The following is a 22,908-nucleotide window of genomic DNA, read 5'->3' as shown; positions in this document are numbered from 1 at the left end:
CTCAAAGAAAAACTTATTATATGGTCAAGATGTTATTTGTAATGTTTCATTCAACCACAAAACTAGCATGATTAGGGGAAAATAGGCATGACATTATCCTTTCAAGCCTATTAACAATTGTTTTCATAATCACCTTGTAAAGAATCAAACTTGGACTAATAGGTTAGAAATGAAACATGGAATTTGGGTTTACCATCTTTGGATCAAAACCAACAATGTTTTGTTGAGAGTTTAACTTAATTTTTGTCTTTAAGACACTCATTTCACCATACTAGAAATCAATGCACTAACAATATTCCACTAGCTCTCAAAGATATGTGTATGAAGACCACACAATCTTGGTTCTTTTAGAGGTACCATATCAAGCAAAGCATGCTTAATTTCCTCACCCGCTATCTCGTACTTCAACACCCTCATATCATAATTTTCGAAAGGCATCCATGTAAGGGAAACTTTCTCATTATAATGCCTTCAACTTGTAAAAGTTACTAAATAAAGAGACAACCTCAACTTTCAATATTTCCTCATCATTGCACCAATCACCATTACCAATCCTCAATACCTCAATTTGGATTTCTTCTACAAGGTAAAGTCTGACTATGAAAGTATTTAGCATTTCAATCACCCTGAACCAACCTACCAGCTTTAGACTATTGTCTCTACAAAATCTCCTATTGCTCCAAACCCTTTCCAATTGGTCTCGTAAGTCAATATCCAACAAAATTAAATTACTAGATTTGTAAGTCTCTATATCTTTCTATATGTAAGTAACTCTCCTAATAACGTTCTGTTAAAATAGATGACGATAATGGAAATAGAATGATCGTAAAATAAAGAAAAATTAGAACATACAGATTTTACGTGAAAACCCTTTCCAGAAAAAACCATGGGTAGATCGGAGAAGAAATTCACTAATCTTGAAAAATGAATGATACAAGAGGAGTTTCGACTACATTTAGTTAAAGGTTGAAAAACCTTATTCTAATCAATGTCAAATAGAAGAAGTGTAGTTCTATACGTATTCTACTTGTGCGACATGTCTGTACCGCGGAGGCCTCCGGTAACATCATCATCTGACAAAAAAGAAGAAGCGATGGCTGCATCACCAGTAATAGTTGAACCTTGCAAAACATATAACTTGGCTGTCTTTCTTTATCGTTTCATCACAATGAGAGAACCCTTGCTAATGTTCAGAACCCCATTTTCAACTGTGTACTTGTACCCTTTTGAATCAAGAGTACTCAACGAAATTAAGTTCCTTTTCAGTTCTGGTATATGGCGTACGCCACTAAGTGTTCTAACAACTCCATTGAACATCTTAACTTTGATCATTTCAATACCTATAATTTTACATGAAGCATTATTTCCCATCAAAATAACACCTTCAAACACTGTTTCATATATTGTAAACCAATCCCGATTAGGACTCATATGGAAAGTACAACCAGAATCAATGATCCATTCCTCGCTCACTTTAGAGTTGTCGATAGAAGCAACTAGAAGTTCACCATTGTTGTAGTCTTCTACAACATCAGTTTCACCAGATTGTTCTGATTGTTTTTCCTTTTGATTCGTTGCCTTTTTTCTTTATCCTGTTCTACAACTTATAGCACTCAGACTTAATTTGCCTTTTCTTTTTGTAGAATTTACAAGTTTTACCTCTGTTTGAAGATCTCGATCTACCTTTAGGTTTACTGTGAGGATTTCATTCTTGTGTCCTCCCAGGATTATCATTAGTATTTCATTCTTATCTCCCACAAATAATAAGACCCTCCCCTTGAAAGTCAGATCCAGCCACAAGATACTTCATCTTCTCATACGATGTTAAGGAAGTATAGACTTTATCAACTGTGAGAGATTTGTGACTATACAAAATCATATCTCTAAAGGTTGAATAAGACAGGAGTAATGAACAAAGTATAATTAACCCAAAATCTTTTTTATCATATTGAACCTCCATGGCCTCTAGGTCCGAGAGAATTTCTTTAAACACAGTTAAGTGTTCGTGTACAGATGCACCTTCCTCCAAATTATGAGCATAAAGATGTTGCTTCATATGTAACTTGCTAGTTAAGGTTTTTGACATGCATAGTTGCTACAACTTTGCCAATAATGAAATGGTTGTCTTCTCTTTAAACACGTCTTGTAAAATTTCATTTGACAGATGCAGATGTAATTGCATTAAAGGCTTTCTATCTTTGCGTTTCTTCTCTTCCTCCGTCAATGTCGAAGGCATCTTATCTAACTATAGCAGGGCATCTTCCAACCCCATTTGCACAAGAATTTCCTGCATCTTTATCTGCCACCACGCGAATCTAGTGTTGTGATCCAACAACAAAATATCTTACTTAATTGTCACCATTACCATGATCTAGACAAGTAACCCGAAAAGCTTTGGTACCAGTTTATTAAAATAGATGCCGATAATGGCAATATAATGATTGCAAAAATAAAGAAAAATAAGAACAGATATTTTACATGGAAACCCTTTTGGGCAAAAACCTAGAGCAGAGGAGAAAGAAATTCACTAATATTGAAAAATGAATGATACAAGAGGAGTCTCGACTACATCTATTTAAAGGTTGAAAAACCTTAATCTAATCAATGTCAAATAAAAAAAAATAAGAACAAATAGATCCCCTTATTTTACCACTTTATTTTCTTTAACAAGGATTCAAGTCACACAACTTTAACATCTTCCTTTCATGAACATTAATAAAACCAGACACATCTCTATTCCATAGGATAACCATATCAGTGAAAATTTCAAATATCTTCTCCATACTTTCATCAAGTTCCTAGTTATTCTTTACAAATTGTTTAAAACCATTATGAGCCACCCAACTCAAAAAGGAGTAAAAAAGTCTTTTATTTTTTTGCCTCTTCTCTAACCTATAGTAATAAGTAAACGCCGATGATCAAACTTCAACTTAGGCAAATGTCGAGTTATCATTGAAAAGACACATCCCACTCATGTTACAAATTTTGTAATCAAGTCTCTAAAAAATTGACCCATGATTCCATGTGAAATCAATTCCCTTGAAACTCATATCTCATAAATTGTGCTAAAAAAAAGAGAATCAATTCTCCATAGAATAGAAACATAAAGGTTTTCAAGTGGGATTTGGGTTTGTTGGAATACGTCAATTTCATTTTATGTGTTTATATAGTCATGGTCAATTTGTTCATGCTTGTGTTAAATGTAGTAATGTAGTACATGAATTTTGTCTTTCAATTGTATATGTTATTCATCAATTTGGGTTGCTTCTAATGAATGTTGACAGGTTGTTCTCTCATGGATTGTTGCCAAGGATTTTAATAATGACTAAGAGGTAAAGCTTACGGCAGAAATAGTTGGTGTACTAAAAACCAAACTTCTCAACAACACTATCAACCTTAATTCTAGTTATTTTTTCATTAAATAAAAAAAAATCAAGATTGTGCTCTTTATAGTACTCATTGATTAATTGATCAAATCTGGAGTGTCTATACCTTTGTTAATTTTAAATAGTAAGATTTAAATTCATAATCATAACACAGACATGAGGAAGCCTATTCCTACATGATCAAGCTTTTAAGTTGTCATCTTCAAAATCATCTTTCAGCCTTTCTATTTCATTCTCACCATCCATGACTACATTATTATCATCTATAGCTTTGGTGAGATTTCTTTCAATAAACTCCATTGCATTACTAGCTAAAAGCATTGGGTGACCTTGAATTCATGACTAAATTCATTTTCATGTACACTCTCTTCTTATATGTTCTCATTTAACCATTCATTTCTTAGGAGAAATCGAATAAGATGAGTCTTCAATATGTCTCTGGTTTTCCTCTCATCCATTGCACCTAAAAAGGCTATTTCCCAAATTTTTTTACTATTTTCATCAATATAAATCACCAAATGCTTAATCTTGTTGCACTGGGCCTTTAAATTCATTATGTTTGGGATTTCGCTATTAGCTTGGCCTAATGGCACTAGGCTCATCCCCTGCTCTTATTTGCACGAACAATCTGGGTAAGGCCTATAATGCCTGTTCCTTTCTCATTTTTCTTTTTCAATGACCCAACTCAATTTGCATTAAAAGGTTATTACTTTTTTTGCTCCAATTCTTCTTGTCTCCTCACATGTTTACCAATGTTATTAATATTTTTCTCTTCTTATAAATTTGTAAGAGTTTCAAATCTTGAATGACCTATATTCATGTTTTTATTATTAGTGGATTCTCCATTTCATGTTTGTTTGAGTTTTCAAGAATGATGCTCCACCAACACGCATGGCTCATAACTTCCAATTTCAAATTGACAAGTCTCGTGTGGTTTTGGTGCCAACACATAATCTAATGGCTCTTTCTTTTCCTCTAGTCTTGAAATTATAGTACATGCTTATTGCAAATTGCCATATCTACCATATTGGAAAGATAAATTTGGGAAACCCTCACACTTCACCCTCTGCAAATACTCTTTAATTCTTGTGGGGTGTGCCTCGCATTTCCTATCACTTTGTAAACACTTGGCGCAACCAAAACTAAAGTAGGGATGACGTTGCAATGAGGAGGCATGCGACGTCAAGACAGCGTGATGTATTTCCCAAGTAACACAACCATATTTTTTACAGCTAAGTAGGATTCTTTCTTCTAGTCAAGCTCTGATTACTCTAGGGAAATTTTAGTCATATTATTTCTTTAATCTTAGCTTATTTAAAGGGTCATTACAATAGAGAAAATGGAGTGTTCTATGATAATGTTGTATTTAAGAGAAAGTTGTGTGTTCTGGGTTCAAGTTTTGCACAACCAGGGTAATTTTTCTCCATCTTGTATTCTCATTTATTTAGTTAGTAGTGAAAAGTCGAAGCCTACTTTTTTTTGTTGTTTATTCAGGTTTTTTAGCCTACTTCTCTATCATGAATATCGCGATAATTTCTTTAAAACATGACACAAAGTAAGGCCGATGTTGCGACGAGAAAACTCGGGATATTGTGACAACGCAATGAATTTCTCACTTACATTAGGCTAAAGGTTCTTTGGAGTAAAAGGAGGATACTGAAGTCACTCCAGATCAGTCAGAAACTCCATTTGATTCATAGGTATCTCCTACATCTCAACTATAAAATTATTGCCTAACTCATAACAGGAAGATATGGGAGATCAAACCATTGTAGAGGTTCTGTAATGGAAATCTAGTGGTATATGCTCTAAGCATTGCCGAGAGCATTGATTCAACTGATCCTTTGAATTACTCTGAGGCAGTTCAAGCTTTTGATTCTTGTAAGTATGACAGCTTTGTGTATCTACATCGCTTAAATGATAGGTCATTTATATATTTACTACTTTATGTTGATGACATGCTGGTTGCTGGTATGAACTTATTTGAAATTAATCAGTTAAAGACCATCATTAACTCTAAGTTCGATATGAAGGATCTTGGTGCAACCAATAAAATTTTAGGGATGGAATTTTCCAGAGATAGACACTCCAGGAAGTTATTATTGTTATAGTAGAGGTACATCAAAAAAGATACTTGAGTAGTTTACAATGCAAAATTCAAATCTAGACAGTACTCCCTTAGTTGCACACTTCAGACTTTTGGCTTTAGAATTGCCATAGATTATGGACAAAGAAAAGTACATGTCTAAGGTTTCCTACTCTAATGCAATCGATAGTTTGATGTACACAATGGTCTGCACTCATCCCAATATTTCACATGCTGTTAATGCTGTGAGTAGATACATGGCTAGACCCGACAAGGTACACTGACAAGAAATTAAGTGGATTCTCAAGTATTTGAGGTGCACATCTAATACTTGTTTGGAGTTTGGGAGAAGTTCAGAGTTTTTAGTTGGCTATGTGGACTTAGATTATGCAAGATATTTAGACCAAAGGAGATCTCTCATAGGTTATTTGTTTACTTTTAGCAACTACGTTATTAGTTGGAAGACCACGCTACAGACCACCATGGCGTTATCGACTACAGAATATGTCAATCACAAAGGCTGTGAAGGAAGCCATTTGGTTGAGAGGTCTATTCGGGGAGCTGATTAATTAAAAAAGAGCGATTGTTGTATATTGCAATTGTTAGACTATTGTACATCTCACTAAGAATCAGATGCTTCATGGGATGACGAAGCACATAGACATCAGGTATCACTTCGTTCGAGAGGTGGTTGTAAAATGAGATGTTAAAGTTCATAAGATTAACACAGAGGATAATCTAGCTAATATGATGAATAATATTTTGTCTAGTTTCCAATTTCAAGCACTACTTGGACTTGGTCAGTATCCTGCAAAGATTGAGTTAGGCTCGTGACGAGGCCTGAAAAGAAGGCATGTTAAATACAAGTCAAGGTGGAGATTTGTGGAGTGTGCCTCGCATTTTCGGACACTTTGTAGGCACTTGAAATAACTAGAACAAAAGTAAGGATGACGTCATGATGACGTGATGTATTTCCCAAGTAGCGCAACCGCATTTTTTTACAACCAAGCAGGACACTTTCTTCCAATGAAATCTAATTACTCCAGGAAAATTTTAGTCATATTAGTTCGCTAATCTTAGCCTACGTAAAGGGTCATTATAATAAAGAAAAATAGAGAATTCTATGAGAACGTTGTATTCAAGAGAAATCTGTGCGTTTTAGGTTTGAGTTTTGTACTAGTAGTGTAATTCTTCTCCATATTTTATTATTGTTTATTTGCTTATTACTGAAAAGCTGAAGCCTTTTTTGCCCGTGGTTTTTTATTCTCTTGGTCATATTGATCAGAGGAGTTTTTCCATGTAAATTTGTGTACTTGATCTTCTTTATTTTTTCTTTTTCATTGTTTATTCGGGTTGATTCCCAACATTTCTCACCTTGAAGATGAGTGGCGTACTCAAATCTAAACACACTACCAATCATGCAAATTGAACATTTGTTCCATTATTCATCTTACAATTGATTTTGATAACCTGCTCAATAGTCTCCCTAATGGAACAAAACAAGATTATTATTAGTTTTTGTTTATTCACCAAGAAATCCGACAATTTCATCCAAGCCACCACACTAGGTTAAAATGGCTAGGGCATGGAAAACGACAATGTCCAAGGCTAAATTGTGGGGTACTACCTGTAGACAACCTAAGGCCCCTTTTATAACATTCTAGTGTAATCCTTTAACTATCTAAGTCTATCCATATAATAATCATTTCCCAGGTCCATGAGTTGGACCAATTGCAAAGGATTCCATAAAGCCAAAATCTTTGCATAACAGTGTATTATAACCAATTCTCTTTCTTAATAACTTAAAGATCACATTTTTGGACATACTTCTCCCCACTAAAAAAAATGTACACTTTAAGAGAATTTGATCAACAATATACCATGTAAACCATTCGTTACCACATCCCTATCAACCAAATGAATCATCATTGTTCCCACCCTCATCAGTGATCATAGGATCTTCAGGTATTCAAAAAAATTTCCTTGAATAAGACACTTTCTCATTTTAATACTTCAATTATCATTATGTCCTATAATCAAACTTTCTTATTTTCCTTCTTCAACCCTTATTCGAGCTTGACATTCTAATAGGATCGTCATTTCTACCAAACTCATCCTCTTATAACCAGATACAATTTTTTTTGTTAAATTTAAATTTTTGACTTCTTAAAAAATAAGTGAACTTTTTTTTAAGATAATAAGTTGAATAATGTCAATGGTGAAAATTGGTTGAATATGTAAAAGCATGAGAATATATATCCCATTATTACTCCTTAGAAATAATCAAATTCCTTATGTCAAGGACAAGGAATAAAGTACTAAAACGTTAAAACTATCTTCGTAATCTCTTTTTTAAAACAAAACGAAACCAATTAAAAACTAAAATCTAAATTTAATTACTAAAAATGAAAAAGGCTAATCTAAAGTCTAGTGATTTACTTTACAATTCAAGCAATTGCTAAACTTTAGTAAATAACTTTAGTAAATTTTTTAGCCATGATCATTCATAAATAGTTAGAGCTAAAGCTCTATGTTTTCCCCCAATATTGCTCTTGAAAAAAAAACAAATTGTTTCTTTCAATGTTAAGCTACCAAGTTTGATCTTCAATTTGAAATGAATCTTGCCTAATCATCATTTGAGTATACTTCAAATCCCTTAGTTATTTCTTCTTAAAAGATTATCTGTTCACAACCAGTCACCTTCAAACATAAAAAATATGATAAACTTCTTCAAGGTTTTTTTTCATGAATTATCTTACAACACTAACAAGGAAAATTATGTCTTACCTTTTCTAGGACTGATTAATAAGCTTTCCTAGAGGACATTGACATCTTCTAATATCAATTTTTTGTTACTAGTTTCTTTGAAAAAAATTGTACTTTTTATTTTATTTGAGTGTTTGCAACCTTGCATCTTGACATTACACTTTTTTTAATAAGATGTAATCATCTTGTGAAACATGTAACACTCTATACCCGGCCTAGATGTTAAAACAATGTCTCGAGAGCTACATTAAAACATCTAAGAAAATCTAACCTTTAATTATATAAAATTTTTCGTCCAATAAACATTCAAAGCATCTTGAAAAGCCAAACCTGCAACTAAAATTCAAAGAGAACGTATGATAGTATTAGTTTATTTAAACTATAAAAGTAATCAGAAAGGAGAGATAACCAAGCTCTTGATACGCCGAGCCTCCTAGGGCGAAGGGTGACTTGAAATCTAGTCAAGCAAACTAAATGAGTTTAATACTCAGTGTGTAACAGACATAAAATCAAAACAACAATTTAAATATAACAGTAATTTCATAAATTCGAGTACAAAATTAGTAACAGAAAATATCCAATATTATAGCAACGAATCAGATAAAATCACAGAACAGATCAGATAAGATCGCAGAACAGACCAGGTACAGATTCAGTTTCCTACCCCGATCCACTACACACCATCTCCAACAAATCCAACACACCATATAGGGTATCAAGTACCCATCCAGACCTAAACACCACTAGGTGTCGGTATGACACATTCCAGAGTAAGTGTAGACTAGCTGCCAGAGCAGTATGCAATGGATCACCAGAATCAAATGCAGAATTGTGCCTAAGCCACTCAATTCGGTAGGTCTTTAACTGCCAACACTTCTTTTTTTACCGTTCCCACCCAATGCAGATGCAAAAGACAGATGTTAAATGTCAAGGTAGTACATACAGTTATCCAAATATAGTTCATAATCAGATAATTCAGATCAGTATCGTTTAACAGTCATTGCATTCATTATATGTACAAAATATAAATTATTCAAGCTTAGAACATGGGATAACAAGTTATGAAGTCAAATTCAGATCATACGGACTCTTTGGAAGGCCTACATTCAATTCGAACGACACTTACGGTCCTAGAGAAAATTTTAGTATTTTGGCCCATACGCCCGTGTAGATTCACACAGCCTGGGTGTCTGGCCCATGTGGCCCACATGGCCTAGCACATGTCCGTGCGACCCTTCTTATGTCACACACAGTCCATCACACTGCTTAACACACGACTGTGTGGCTCAAAAAAGTGAGTTACACTGTCAGGCACATGGCCCAGCGCATGCCTATGTGAATCAAATCTCACAATAATGCTCACACGGCATGGACGCACACCCGTGTGACTCTACTTCACAAACAATGAGTTACACGATGTATCACACGGCTGTGTGACCCACACGGACTACCACACTACCATGTGGGGTCGACAGCCATGTTTTTTAGCATTCAAAACTTACAGAAATTTGAGTTTTTGTTACACACTTAATATGGGTTCAACATATAAACAATCGAAGTGAATCCGAGACCTAAAAAGACAATCCAGCGACCAATTACACAAGTATTCACAACAAAACGCTAAAATTCAAAGTATGAAATGAGTTAGGACAAAAAGTTTTGACGAACCCCAAACTCAAGGATTCAACCCTTTACTTTCGCAAAACACAGAAATCCATAGAACTACAACGTTTGAGGAACATTGTTCTCACCATCTTCACCTAAAAGAATACCAAACGAACAATTAAACAAAGAATTCAAGCAATTAAGCAAAATCTACTTTGACAAAATGAACGAACAATACTAACAGGAATTGACATCAGCTTACGCAATTATTCCAACAATCAAAGACAACAAAATATGGAGTTTTCCCCATCGTAATAATAGCAAAATGACGAAAAATTAAAAAGAAATAAGGCAATAAAAGGAATAATAAAATAAAAGGAAAAGAAGAAAGAAAGAAAGAAAGAAAGAAAATAAGAGGAAGAGAATAAGGAGAACGTACAGGAAAGAGGGAGAACTTCAATTAATTGGTTTTCAAAAAAAAATAATCACGCTTAACAGAGTAGTAACAAAAATTATTTCCTTATTGGACACATAGAGACTCGAACATAGAACCAGAAGGTATACAAAAGCTTAACCATCGAACTAGCAGGCTCATTTTTGACACAAAATTATACAAAATTAAACTTAAGTCGATAGTTCAAGGATAGGGATTAATTCAATTTAAAACATAATCACAAAACTTCTAATAGTGAGAATCAAATCCCTGACCCCGAGCATATAAGCAGAACACTTTACCACAGATACCGAGACTTAATTATTGACAAGCATTAAAAAACAAACATTCAAATTTTTTGGGCGTTACAACTCTCTCCCCCTAAAATAAATTTCATCCTCGAAATTTACCTGACTTAAATAGATGAGGGTATTGCTGACGAAATGAATACTCATGATCTCAAGTAGCTTCCTCAGTGCCATGATTCCGGCACAGAACCTTAACCAAAGGAATAATTTTCTTTCGGAAGACTTTAACATCTCACTCTAGGACCTGAACAGGCTCCTCCTTAAAGGTGAAATCGGGTCTTACCTCAATTTCCTCAACAGGGGCGACATGAGAATGGTCAGATCGATACCATCTCAACATCGATATGTAGAATAGATCATGAATCTGATCTAACTCAAGAGGTAACTCCCGCTAATAAGCAACAGGTCCGACATGTTTCAGAATACAGTAAGGTCTAATGAACCTCAAGCTTAACTTGCCCTTAGGTCCGAGCCGGAGAACCATTTTCCACGGGGAAGCTTTCAGAAACAATTTATCACCTACAGAATACTCAATATCTTTTCTTTTTAAATCCACATACAATTTCTGTCATTCGAAAGTTGCCTTGAAGTGGTCTCAAATCAGTTTAATAGTATTCTAAGTCTTGAAACTAGCTCAGGACCCAAAACTTGATGCTTACCTAACTCGACCCAACATAGTGGGGTACGTCACTTATGACCGTATAGAGCCTTGTAAGGTTCCATCTGAATGTTAGACTAGCAGATATTCCTCCCAACTACCCCAAAATTCAATGACACAGCTCCGTAACATATACTCCAGAATTTGAATCACTCGTTCAGATTGTCCATCGGTCTGAGGATGATACACAGTACTAAAATCTAATTAGGTGCCCAAAGCCCTGTAAAGTTTCTTTCATAACTGATGCGAATCTTTATCAAAGATAACTAAAATTGGAACTCCGTGTAGTCTTACAATTTCAGAGGCATACAACCTAGCTAGTTTCTAAAGCGAATAATCTGTCCTGACAGGTAAGAAATAAGCAGACTTGGTCAATTGATCGACAATGACCCAAACCGAGTCTGTCTTAGAGGGTGTCAAAGGTAACCCACTAATGAAGTCTATTGTCACACGCTCCCATTTCCACAGGGGAATCTTAACCAACTGTAGCAGAACAGAAGACAACTAATGATCAGCCTTAACCTTCTGACATGTCAGACAGTAGGAGACAAAGGTAGTAACCTCTCATTTCAAACGAGCGAAAATCGCTCTCTGATCGGTCACTGCTGTAGAACTGAGAGCTTCAGCCACAACATTGGCCTTACAGGGATGGTAACCTATGTTGCAGTTGTAATCCTTAAGCCACTCAATCCATCTATGTTGCCTAAGGTTTAACTCTTTTTGAGTTAGAAGATACTTGAGGCTCCTGTGATCGGTGTAGATGATACACCTTCCACCATATATATAGTGCATCCAGATTTTTAAAGCGCAAACAACTGCTGCCAACTCAAGGTCGTGTGTAGGATAGTTGCCCTCGTGCATAAGCCACTACCTTATCGTCCTGCATTAGAACACACCCCAAACCGACATGTGAACCATCACTATAGACAATAAACTCCCTACCAGACTCAGACTATACCAGAACATGTTCCTGAGTCAAAACAAACTTGAGCTTCTCGAAGCTCGCTTATTGCTCATTAGACCACACAAATAGAGTGTTCTTACGCAACAGTTTAGTCGAGGGAACTGCGATAAAAGAGAACCCCTCGATAAACCTTTTCTAGTAACCTGTCAAACTTAGGAAACTCTAAAGCTCAGACACATTCTTTGGTTATTTCCACAATGTTACAACCTCAATTTTCTTGGGATCAACTCGGATCCCATCGGTAGTCGCAACAGGCCCCAGAAAGGCAACCTCGTACAACCAAAACTCACACTTGCTAAACTTAGCATACAGCTGTTTCTCAGGGAGTATCTGCAGAACTATTTAAAGATGCTCGTATGCTTGTTCTCATTCTTTGAATAAATCAGGATGTCATCAATAAAGATTAGTACAATATGATCTAAATATGGCTGAAATACTTGATTTATTAGTTCCATAAACACAGTCGAAGCGTTCATCAACCTAAAGGGCATAACTAGGAACTCGTAATGTCCATAATGAGCCCTAAAAGCAATATTATACACATCGATTTCTTTAACCTGGAGCTAATGATACCCAAAATGGAGACTGGTTTTAGAGAATACAAATGCCCCGCAGAACTGATTGAACAAGTCATCGATCCTCAAAAGTGGGTATTTATTCTTTACCGTCAACTTATTTAGCTGATAATAATTTATACACATTCTCATCGATCCATCATTTTTCGTCACAAATACATCTGGTGCCCCCCACGGAGACACACTCGATCAAATGAACTCACGATCTAGAAGTTCTTGAAGCTGAGCCTTTAGCTCCCTAAGCTCCTTCAGTGCCATACGATGAGGAGCTATGGACATAGGAGCAGTACACGATAACAGTTCTATGCCAAACTCAACCTCTCTGTCCAGAGGTAGCCCCGAGAACTCCTCAAGGAAAACAACTGAAAAGCCTTTTACAATTCTAATATCTTTAACAGAAAGCTTTGCAGAACCAAAACCAGATACAAAGGCTAGGTATGTCTCACACCTTTTCCGAGCTATCTTTCCAGCTACAAGAGAGGTGATTATGTTAGAGGGGTATTCTCGATGCTCACCAGTCATAATAAACTCACTATTCTCATCAAACCTCATAGTAACTCTCTTAGAGGAAAAATCTAAGCTGACCCGATGTTCCACGAACCAATCCATTCCCAAAATCAGATCAAACTCTCCAAATGATAATTCCATCAAGTTAGCTAGAAATACCACACCCTAAATCTCTAACGGAACATGTCTATAAACTTTGCTAACTCGGATCGACTGGCCCAAGGGGCTAATTACAGAAATCTCTCTAACAGTACACTTAACAGATATACCCAAGTTCACAGATATAGTACTAGATACAAATGAATGTTTAGACTCAATATCAATAAGAGCAAAGTATAGAACAGTAAGAATAAAGAATGTACCCCCTAAAACGTCAACGTCATCTCTATCCTACCGGCGTATCACCTCGTACACAAAAGTAGGCTATCATTCCTTAGTCTAAACCGTACCTCTGCCCAATGATCGCTGACCTCTACTAGAACCGCTACCCCCTGGCCATTCCATAACCCCTATGTGGCTATTGAGCTACTCTTAGAGGCTGATCAGAACCCGAAGCTGGAGTCAGTGTAAGAGCTTGCACTTGATCAGATCGTTGGGGACAATCTAGAACATGGTGCTCCATCGATCCACATCGAAGACAAGTCCCTATCTTCCTCCAGCACTCACTCAGATGGTGCCTTCCATAGTCTTTATAGGTCTTAATCTCAATCAATGCAACTGGAGCCTCAGTCCTCGGAGGCCAATCAAACCTCGCTCGTTTCTTCGGGTGCTTAATAGAATTAGAGGGACCAAATCCCTCTTAACCTTACTCTGGCCTCTCTCTCAGTCTTTCCTCTCGTGCTCAGTGTGCTTAACCTCCTCCGGTATCTTTACCTTGTCAACCAAGGTTGCAAACACTCGCTCCTGCTGAGGAGCTATCAAAACTCTCAGATCATACCGCAGACCTTCCTCAAACCATACACTCTTATCATAGTCGGTCACAGCTAGTGCTTAAGCACATCTGCTCAATCTTAAAAACTCAGCCTCGTACTCAGCCACAAATCTCTCACTTTGAACTAAAATCATAAATTCGTGCCTACTAGCCCCTACATAACTCACCCCCACCTACTTGTTTTGGAAGGTAATCTTAAAGGAATCCCAGGTAATCTATTCGGGCTGAGCACACTATTTAGTGGTCAGCCACCACTAATAGACCTCATCTCTTAGAAGAGGCACGATACCCATCAATTTCTGAAAAGAAGTGCAGTCGATGTCATTCATGATGCGCTCAGTGGCCTCCAACCAATACTCGGCCACTGTAGGGGTGACTCCAGTGACACCCCTAAACAGCTCAGCACCATTCAATCGGAGTCATTCAATAATCGACCCTCAATCTTGAGATCAAGAAGGACTCTTAGTGACCTTCTCTAAAACTCACAGCATGCCCTGGGATAGTGCATCGTCCCAAGCGGTAAGAGTTTGAGACTCGGTCTCAATAGTAGGAGTGTCTATCGACTCACTAATATCAATATAGGGCAGACTGCCCATCGAGGAAAACTCAGCTCGAGCTCTCCCTCAATGCCCACAGACACCACGTCCACACCCACCATGTAAACTCATGCTATCACTGTATCTACAATGTCAAAAGTGCTCAAATTAGTTCAGAGTCCTTATCAGATTCCTTATGACAATTTATAATAGAATACTTAACTAAACAACAGAATCAAAGATTATAGATGTTCAACTAAATGGTATAACTAAGCAGGAATACTTACAGGTTTGACGTCAGAACTCAATCTTTTACAAAATTAGTTATCAGAGTTTTCGAATCAGGATTTCATTTAAAACACCTTTTTATCAAAGCAAAATCCCAAAAAAACACAACCCGAGTGTTATAAATCTGACTCTGGTACTACTAAATGTAACACCCCACATTCAGCCTAGACATTAAGACCAAGTCTGGAGAGCTATATCAAAATATCTAAGAAAACCCAACCTTTAATTATATAAAATCTATCGTCTGAAAAACATTCAAAACATCTTCAAAAGCCAAACTTACAAGTAAAATTCAAAGAGAACGTATGATAGTATTAGTTTATTTAAGCTATAAAAGTAATCAAAAAGGAGAGATGACCAAGCTCTTGATACGTCGAGCCTTCTAAGACGAGGGGTTACCTAAAATCCAATCGAGAAAACGAAATGAGTTTAATACTTATTGTGTAATAGATATAAAATCAAAACGACAATTTAAATATAACAATAATTTCCTAAATCAAGATACATAACCAGTAATAGAAAATATCTAGTATTATAGCAATAGATCACATAAGATCACAGAACATATCAGATAAGATTGCAGAACAGGTCAAATACAGATGCAGTTTCCTACCCCTATCCGCTACACACCATCTTCGACCAACCCAACACACCATATAGGGTATCAAGTACCCATCTAACCCTACACACCACTTAGTGTCGGTATAATACATTCCAGAGTAAGTGCAGACTAGCTGCCAGAACTGTATGCAATGGATCATCAGAATCAGATACAAAATTGTGGCTTAGCCACTCAATTTGGTAAGTCCTTAACTGCCAACACTTCCTTCTTTACTGTTCCCACCCAAAAAAGATGCAAAATACAAATGTCAGATCTCAAGGTGGTACATACAGTTATCCAGATACAATTCATAATCGGATAATTCATATCAGTATCGTTTAACAGTCATCGCATTCATTATACCTACATAATATCAATTATTCAAGCTCAGAACATTGGATACCAAGTTATATAGTCTAATTCAGATCATATAGACCCTTCAAAAGGCCTACGTTTGATTCAAACGATGCTTATGGCCTTAGGGAAAATTTTAGTATCTTGGCTCACATGCCTATGTGGATTCACATGACCTGAGAGTTTGGCCCGTGTAGTCCACACGGCCTATCACATGCTCGTGTATCCCTTTTTCGTTCATACACAGTTTGTCACACGACCTGGCATACAGCCATGTGGCTCAACACAGTGATTTACACAGTCTATCAAACGACCGAGTGCATGCCAATGTGACTCAAATCTCAAAATAATGCTCATACGGCCTGGACACACGCTCGTGTTCCTGGCCTGTGTAACTCTACTATGCAAATAGTGAGTTACACAGCCTATCACACCAGCGTGTAGCGTTAACAGTCATGGTTTTGACATTTAAAACTTGCAAAAATTTAGGTTTTCGTTACACACCTGATACAAATTCAATGTATAAGCAACCAAGGTGAATCCAAGGCCTAAAAATGACAATCCAATGACCAATTACACAGTTATTCACAAAAAAACTCTAAAATTCAAAGTATAAAATCGAGTTACGTCAAAAAGTTTTGACAAACCCCAAAACTTAAAGATTCAACCCCTTACCTTCGCAAAACACAAAAATCCACAAAAATACAATGTTTGAGGAATGTTGTTCCCACGATCTTCGCCTAAAAGAAAACTAAACGAATACAAGAAATTAAGCAAAGTCCACTATGACAAAATGAACGAACAATACTAATAGAAATTCACATCAACTTATGCAATTATTCTGACAATCGAAGACAATGAAATACGAAGTTTTCCCCGTTGTAACAATAGCAAAATGACAAAAAATTAAAAAGAAATAAGGCAATAAAAGAAAGAATAAAATGGAAGGAAGAGAAGAAGAGAAAGAAAGAAGATAAAAGGTAAAGAAGAAGGAGAACGTACATGAAAGAGGAGGAGTTTCAATTAATTGGTTTTCAAAAAAATAACCACAATTAACGAAGTAGTAACAAAAATTATTTCATTATTGGACACACAGAAACTTGAACACAGAACAAGAAGGTACACAAAAACTTAACCATCGAATCAATAAGCTCATTCTTGACATAAAATTATACAGAATTAAACTTAAGTTGATAGTTCAATGATAGGGATTAAGTCAATTTAAAACATAATCACAAAACTTCTAATAATGAGAATCGAACCCTTGACCCTGAACATATAAGAAGAACACTTAACCACATATACCGAGACTTAATTATTGACAAACATTAATAGACAAACATTCAAATTTTTAGGGCGTTACAAAACTGACAATAATATCTTCAACATAAAGTATGATAAGAGAAACTTTCCTATTAGAAAAATATTTTATGAACATTGTTCGATCAACTTGACCTACAGAATACTCATGTTTCTTGGTTACCTTCGTAAACATATCAAACTATGCTTTAGGAAATTGCTTGAGACCAAGACTTTAAAAGCTTAAAAACCTTATTTGCATTGCCTTTTATCTTAAATCTTACAAAAATTCCTCTTCAAAGAAACCATTGAGGAACACATTTTCTCTTCTAGCTAACAACCTTGGTTGGTAGATAAATATAGAAAAAACCATATCGTATCTAACTTCACAAAAGGAGAAAACATGTCTTGATAATCAATGCTAAGTTTTGGGTGAACCCTTTAGCAATAAGCCTCATTTGTAATAACTAACATCTCCACATGGATATGCTTAACAATAAAAGTAAAATTCCATACCACATGTTGCTTCCCCTTTGGAAAATCTAAAGACCTCACAATCAATATTCCATTTAAGAACATTTTTCTCTTCTTCTATAACAACCCTCAATTTTGATTGCTCAAAACCCCCTATTTGTTATGGAATTTCTACATTAGATACTTAGTAGCAAAAGCATGATATTTTGATGATAAACCATCTTTGCAAACAAATATGTAGCTTAAATGTTTGGTTCATGATCTTTACACCTTTTCTCAAAGAAATAGGAATGTTTGTTCTTTTTTTTGTTCGTCCAAAAGAAGATTTTATTAGCAAAAGAGTATTATTAAAGAGAAAAAGATAAACAATAAATGAATGCTAAACCTAAACAATGAAATAACAACTCCATAAGCTAAACCAAAGAATAAAGTAACAACATTATAGCATTTTTAGACAACCAACAAGCCAAAAAATGTTATAACCAAGCTAAAAACAACTCTGATCTAGTAGTTTCACCCCTTGCTAACATAATTGTGAAGTTATTCTTGCCTTTGCACATGATTGAAAAGTTAGCATCTGCAATTCGACCAGTGCAATTATCAATTTCAAAAATCGCACTTCCAAAAATGTCAATGCATATTCACTTTGTTCTCAATTCATACAATACATGCTCACATTAAGCTCTTTCCTCATCAACTCACACAATTAAATTCAACAACGACACACCATCATTCTTTGTAGCTCCAAAATATTAACTCAAGGTTCATCTATAATTTATTTTTTGCATTAAGCGACTAGTAGATAAACGTTACACATACAAAACATAAAGTTTTCCACTCATTAACATCAACTAACAATTAAAAATTATCCACAAAAATAGAGCTCTCCTCCATGAAATATTTCATATATAAAGTCATTATCAAACTTTCAAATGGACCCTTAATTGGAAACCACTCCTAATCAAAATTAAAATCCAGACACATTGTTTGTATCTTAAAATCATTACACTGAGTAAGCTTACTTTCTTGCACTAACACAATTTTAATGTTGAGATCCAAAAATAGTTTTCTTAGAAAATTCTCTTTTAAACTTAAATATGCCCATCTCATATTCCAATACAATATTCTCATCCTAGCTACGTTAATATCCCCAATCACCAAATTACCATGAAACTAAACCCTGCAAATTGTGATAAATCAAATAAAAAATTTCAAAAAAATAAATCACAAAAAACCCTCCACACCTTTCACCAAGAGGATAACAATAGAGTAAGATAATAAATGAAAACAAAAAATAGAGTTTTCGATTAACAAATGATACTTTTAGCTCGATGACCTTGTAAGAAATAGGAATTTTAATATAGTCATTAGCAATAATATAAATTTAAAAAAGTCTTATGTAGATTATCTAGACTTGGTTTGGTATCATTTCTCTATTCAAAAAGTATGTGTTCCTCTATTTTTTCATGAGCCTTTCTCATTCGATAAATAATAATCACTTTATAAACTATAGGTTACCTGTAGACAAAAATAGAGGTGCTAGTGTTTGGCTTGAATTGTAAAAGTGTTTCTAGAAGGGTTACTAAACTAGCTTAGGGGGATAAGCTGATTTTTTTTGGAGGGGTAATTGACATAGCTTTGGTTGGGATGAAATTGTTAAGCTTTGATTTTAGAAGAGTTTAGGAGTCTAGGTAAAAGAAACAATCTTGTATAATTGAATTCTGCCATTGAATGAAAGTTTTCGAGTAATATGTTTGTTTTTTTATAAAATGTAACATCCATAGAAGTGTAGAGTTTCATATTGATATGGAAGTAATACTTGCCTTTTAGGATCTAAGAAGAGACATTTAGTTGCCTTTAGTTCAAGCTTGCTTCGATGTTGTTGTTGTTTATGAACACATGAGATACTCCAAAATGCTTTTGATAGAAAAGATGAGACGATTCTAGTATTTGAACAAGATAGAATATTTTGACACTAACTTACTTTAGAAGGTTTAGGATTAGTTTTTCTTTTTTGAAAAAATTGGTTTGGCAACTTCAAGAAGTAGTCTATCTTTTTAATCTTGCCACCTCATTTTGTTTACGTATGTCAATACATAAACTTTGATACATTTTTCTTGATCCATCAAATTTCATCAAGTATAAAATAGAATTGAAGTAATCTTTGACATTATCTTATTGAAAACTTTTTTTTTTAAATTTTGGTCAGATCAATTTCTTGAAATTTTTGAAGATGATGATTGCCTTTGGATTTTCTTTCAAGTATAAGCAAGCATCAATAATGAAACATACCAACAAGTAGTCAAGATATTTTAATCTCTAGAGAATCCCATATGTCACTATTAATCATTTCAAAAGGATGAGATGTTTTTGTAGCCTTGCATTGAAACACTATTGTTAGAATTAAGTGACCCGAATCCTTATTAAAATAAAATACAGTGGTAAAATAAAATAAAAGTGAAATCCATATAGAAGTACACTTCTTTTATTTTATTTTAGAATAAGGTTTTTAAACCTTATTAAACTTCATCTATTTGATACTAATTAGAATAAGGTGTTTCAATCTTACTACACTCCTTCTATTAGAATATGGTTTTACAAACCTATAAATAGACATAGTCTACTCCTCTAGTAATCATTTGAACTCGACATAGTAAATTATCTTCTCATTTGCCCGTGGTTTTTTCCTAAAAGGGTTTTCACGTAAAAATCTATGTATTTTTTATTTTTTCTTTCTCTTTTCTTTGCGATACGTTGTCATTATCGACGTTCTATTTTTTCACAACTCTTTTCTACATGAAGAATGCTGAGATCAGTCTTTTAAAATATTTGAAATTGACATGGACCTTATATATAGTTCATAACATAATTCAAAAACTCATCAAGATCAATGCCATGAAGAATGTCGGGATCAATCCTTTTAAATATTTGAAATTGGCATAGACCTAACATATAGTTCATAACATAATTGCATTACCATTGGTGGATCAAATAGGAAAAATTGGAGTTGACACACTTTTTGCAATCTGAGCTTATTCTCTAGGATTATTAAGATCGTAAAAAAAAAGAAAAAAAAAAGATATTTCTTAGCTTTACCAATTATCCTCCCCAATTTCAAGTAACAGAATTCACAGTAATTTGGGGCAAAAATTATTGACACAGTTGAAATCATTGGTGAGTTGGTGAACAAGCAAAATTTTTCACTAACCTCACCTTACAATTAGCTTATTGGTAACAGTTACTAGTCCTATTGTTATCAGTTTAGACATTGAAGTATTAGTACCAAATCATGATATGTAGGTATTGAGTAGTGTATCTTTACTCATTGTATGATATTACATCGGAGCTCACTATCGATGAGTTATGCTTTTGCATTTAGTTAAATAAAGCCATAAGAAAATATCCTATTTGCACAACAAAAACATGTTCCTATGGTATTTTAAAACAACGTGGTTATTTATTTATTTATTTATTTGTTTAATAAGACAAGATTTTGCATTGATGATAAGTTCAACCAAATTGCATTTATACTTGATACAAATATTAGATCCTATAAAGTCAATGACTGATGTAGGTTCACTCAGAATTATGTGATAAAAGAAATGGCAAAAATGAAAGGATTTACTATCTTTTGAATCATTAGGATTTCTGCCTTGGTGGATCTTTCTTGTTTAATTGCATTTTATGCTATGATGCCGCTTGAACAGACTCGACATAATAAAGCAATTTCAAGGGACACATGGTCTCAACTTTTGGAGTTCTTTAATGTAAGTTAAAAGCACCTCTTAATATTCCTCTTTCCATATGCAATTTGAATAAATTGTATAGCTTTATACTACCAGATCACTATGTTGCTCTGACTTTGAAGATGGGTGATATGCAGATAGTTATGTTGTTTAGGCTTCATGCTGATATCAGAAAATGATATAAACCTAAGAGTACAGATCATCAAAATTCAAAACCTTTAATATGAAATACTAAAGAAAACTAGTCAGGGGTACTTGGATTCATTTTTCCTTCAAAAATTACGATTGAGATTAAGTAGATGCTTTTTCATTTTATCACCAAGGCATGGATAAACATCACTTCTCTTTGATCCAAAAGAATTCCATCTTTGTCTCTCGTTGACTCCTCCCATTTGACCCTTTAATTTAGCAAACAAAAATGATTTTCCAATTAGAGAACAAACTATTGATTGCGATGCAGTTTGAGCAATAGAACTTCCAAATAGGTTGTTATAGACAACATTTGCTTCATTTATTTGGAATGTATGTGTTTTCTTCTCTCTTTTTACTACTCACTCATATAAATGGCATATGTTTTCACAATATTGAAAAAGACTACTTATAATTATCTTGTAGAAAGTAGACACTGGACTAGAAAATTATGATGCTGAAGGTGCTTGGCCCTATCTTATCGATGAATTCGTGGAATACTTGAACGAGAATGGCATCAATCATTCAAAGATGGTAGCTCACTAACTCGCACTCGAAACAATGAAAGGACTGTTGGTTTATTTATTATTCAGGAATTTTCGCAATCAATTGTTATGGGTTTAAAGTTGTAAATAAACATAGTGTTCCATGACTTGTTTCTAATTAATTTGATTTTTACTAATTTATCAAGCTGATTGATTATGAATGAAATTTTATGGTTTGTTCATTAAAAGAACAAAGCTCAAACTACACCTTCAATTATTGATGTTTATGAATAAAATTACTTAAAACTATTTTTATATTGTTTACTTTTGGTTAATGATATAATTAGAATTGTTACTTTTTTATTTTATCTTTAATATATTACTAATTAGTTATTATATATAAAACAAAAATATTTATTTATAGATTATTCTTGAATAAATTTTTAATTCGTAACAAATATTTTTTAAAAAAAAATTGATATAAAAAATAGATAATGTTTTGGTTGAAATGGTAAAATAAAATATTAAAGAACATAGTTTCTTAGGTTTGAATCTTATCATGACTATATTTTTCTAGATTGTATATAAAAATATAAAAAGATTGGAGAACCCTCATAGCTTATTTGTTCTTTTATAAAACGATTGTGTATTTAGTTATTTTCTAACTAAGTTGAGACTTGGTTGATCGGTGACACTAATTTATTAAGGTATTTAAAT

General features: G+C 34.4%; 1 protein-coding gene across 2 annotated transcripts in view; it reads left to right on the top strand.

Moving 5' to 3' along the window:
- Nucleotides 1-22,447, top strand: part of LOC121216744 (DCN1-like protein 1) — a 57,334-nt gene extending 34,887 nt beyond the window's left edge. The window contains exons 10-12 of one of the 2 annotated variants that reach the window (XR_005912922.1): nt 3,285-3,332; nt 21,479-21,538; nt 22,133-22,201. Coding sequence is in view for 1 of the 2 variants with exons in the window: in XM_041092142.1 (XP_040948076.1) it covers nt 21,479-21,538; nt 22,133-22,252 (180 nt within the window). In the remaining variant the exon portion in view is untranslated. Of the gene's footprint in view, nt 1-3,284; nt 3,333-21,478; nt 21,539-22,132 lie in introns of both variants that reach the window. The other variant, XM_041092142.1, reaches the window with a different exon arrangement.
- The last annotated feature ends 461 nt before the right edge of the window (nt 22,448-22,908 follow it).

Source organism: Gossypium hirsutum, chromosome D05, assembly GCF_007990345.1.
Source record: "Gossypium hirsutum isolate 1008001.06 chromosome D05, Gossypium_hirsutum_v2.1, whole genome shotgun sequence".
Classification (NCBI taxonomy): domain Eukaryota; kingdom Viridiplantae; phylum Streptophyta; class Magnoliopsida; order Malvales; family Malvaceae; genus Gossypium; species Gossypium hirsutum.
Note: the sequence above shows the minus strand (reverse complement) of the source record. Positions and strands in the feature narration are given on the sequence as shown.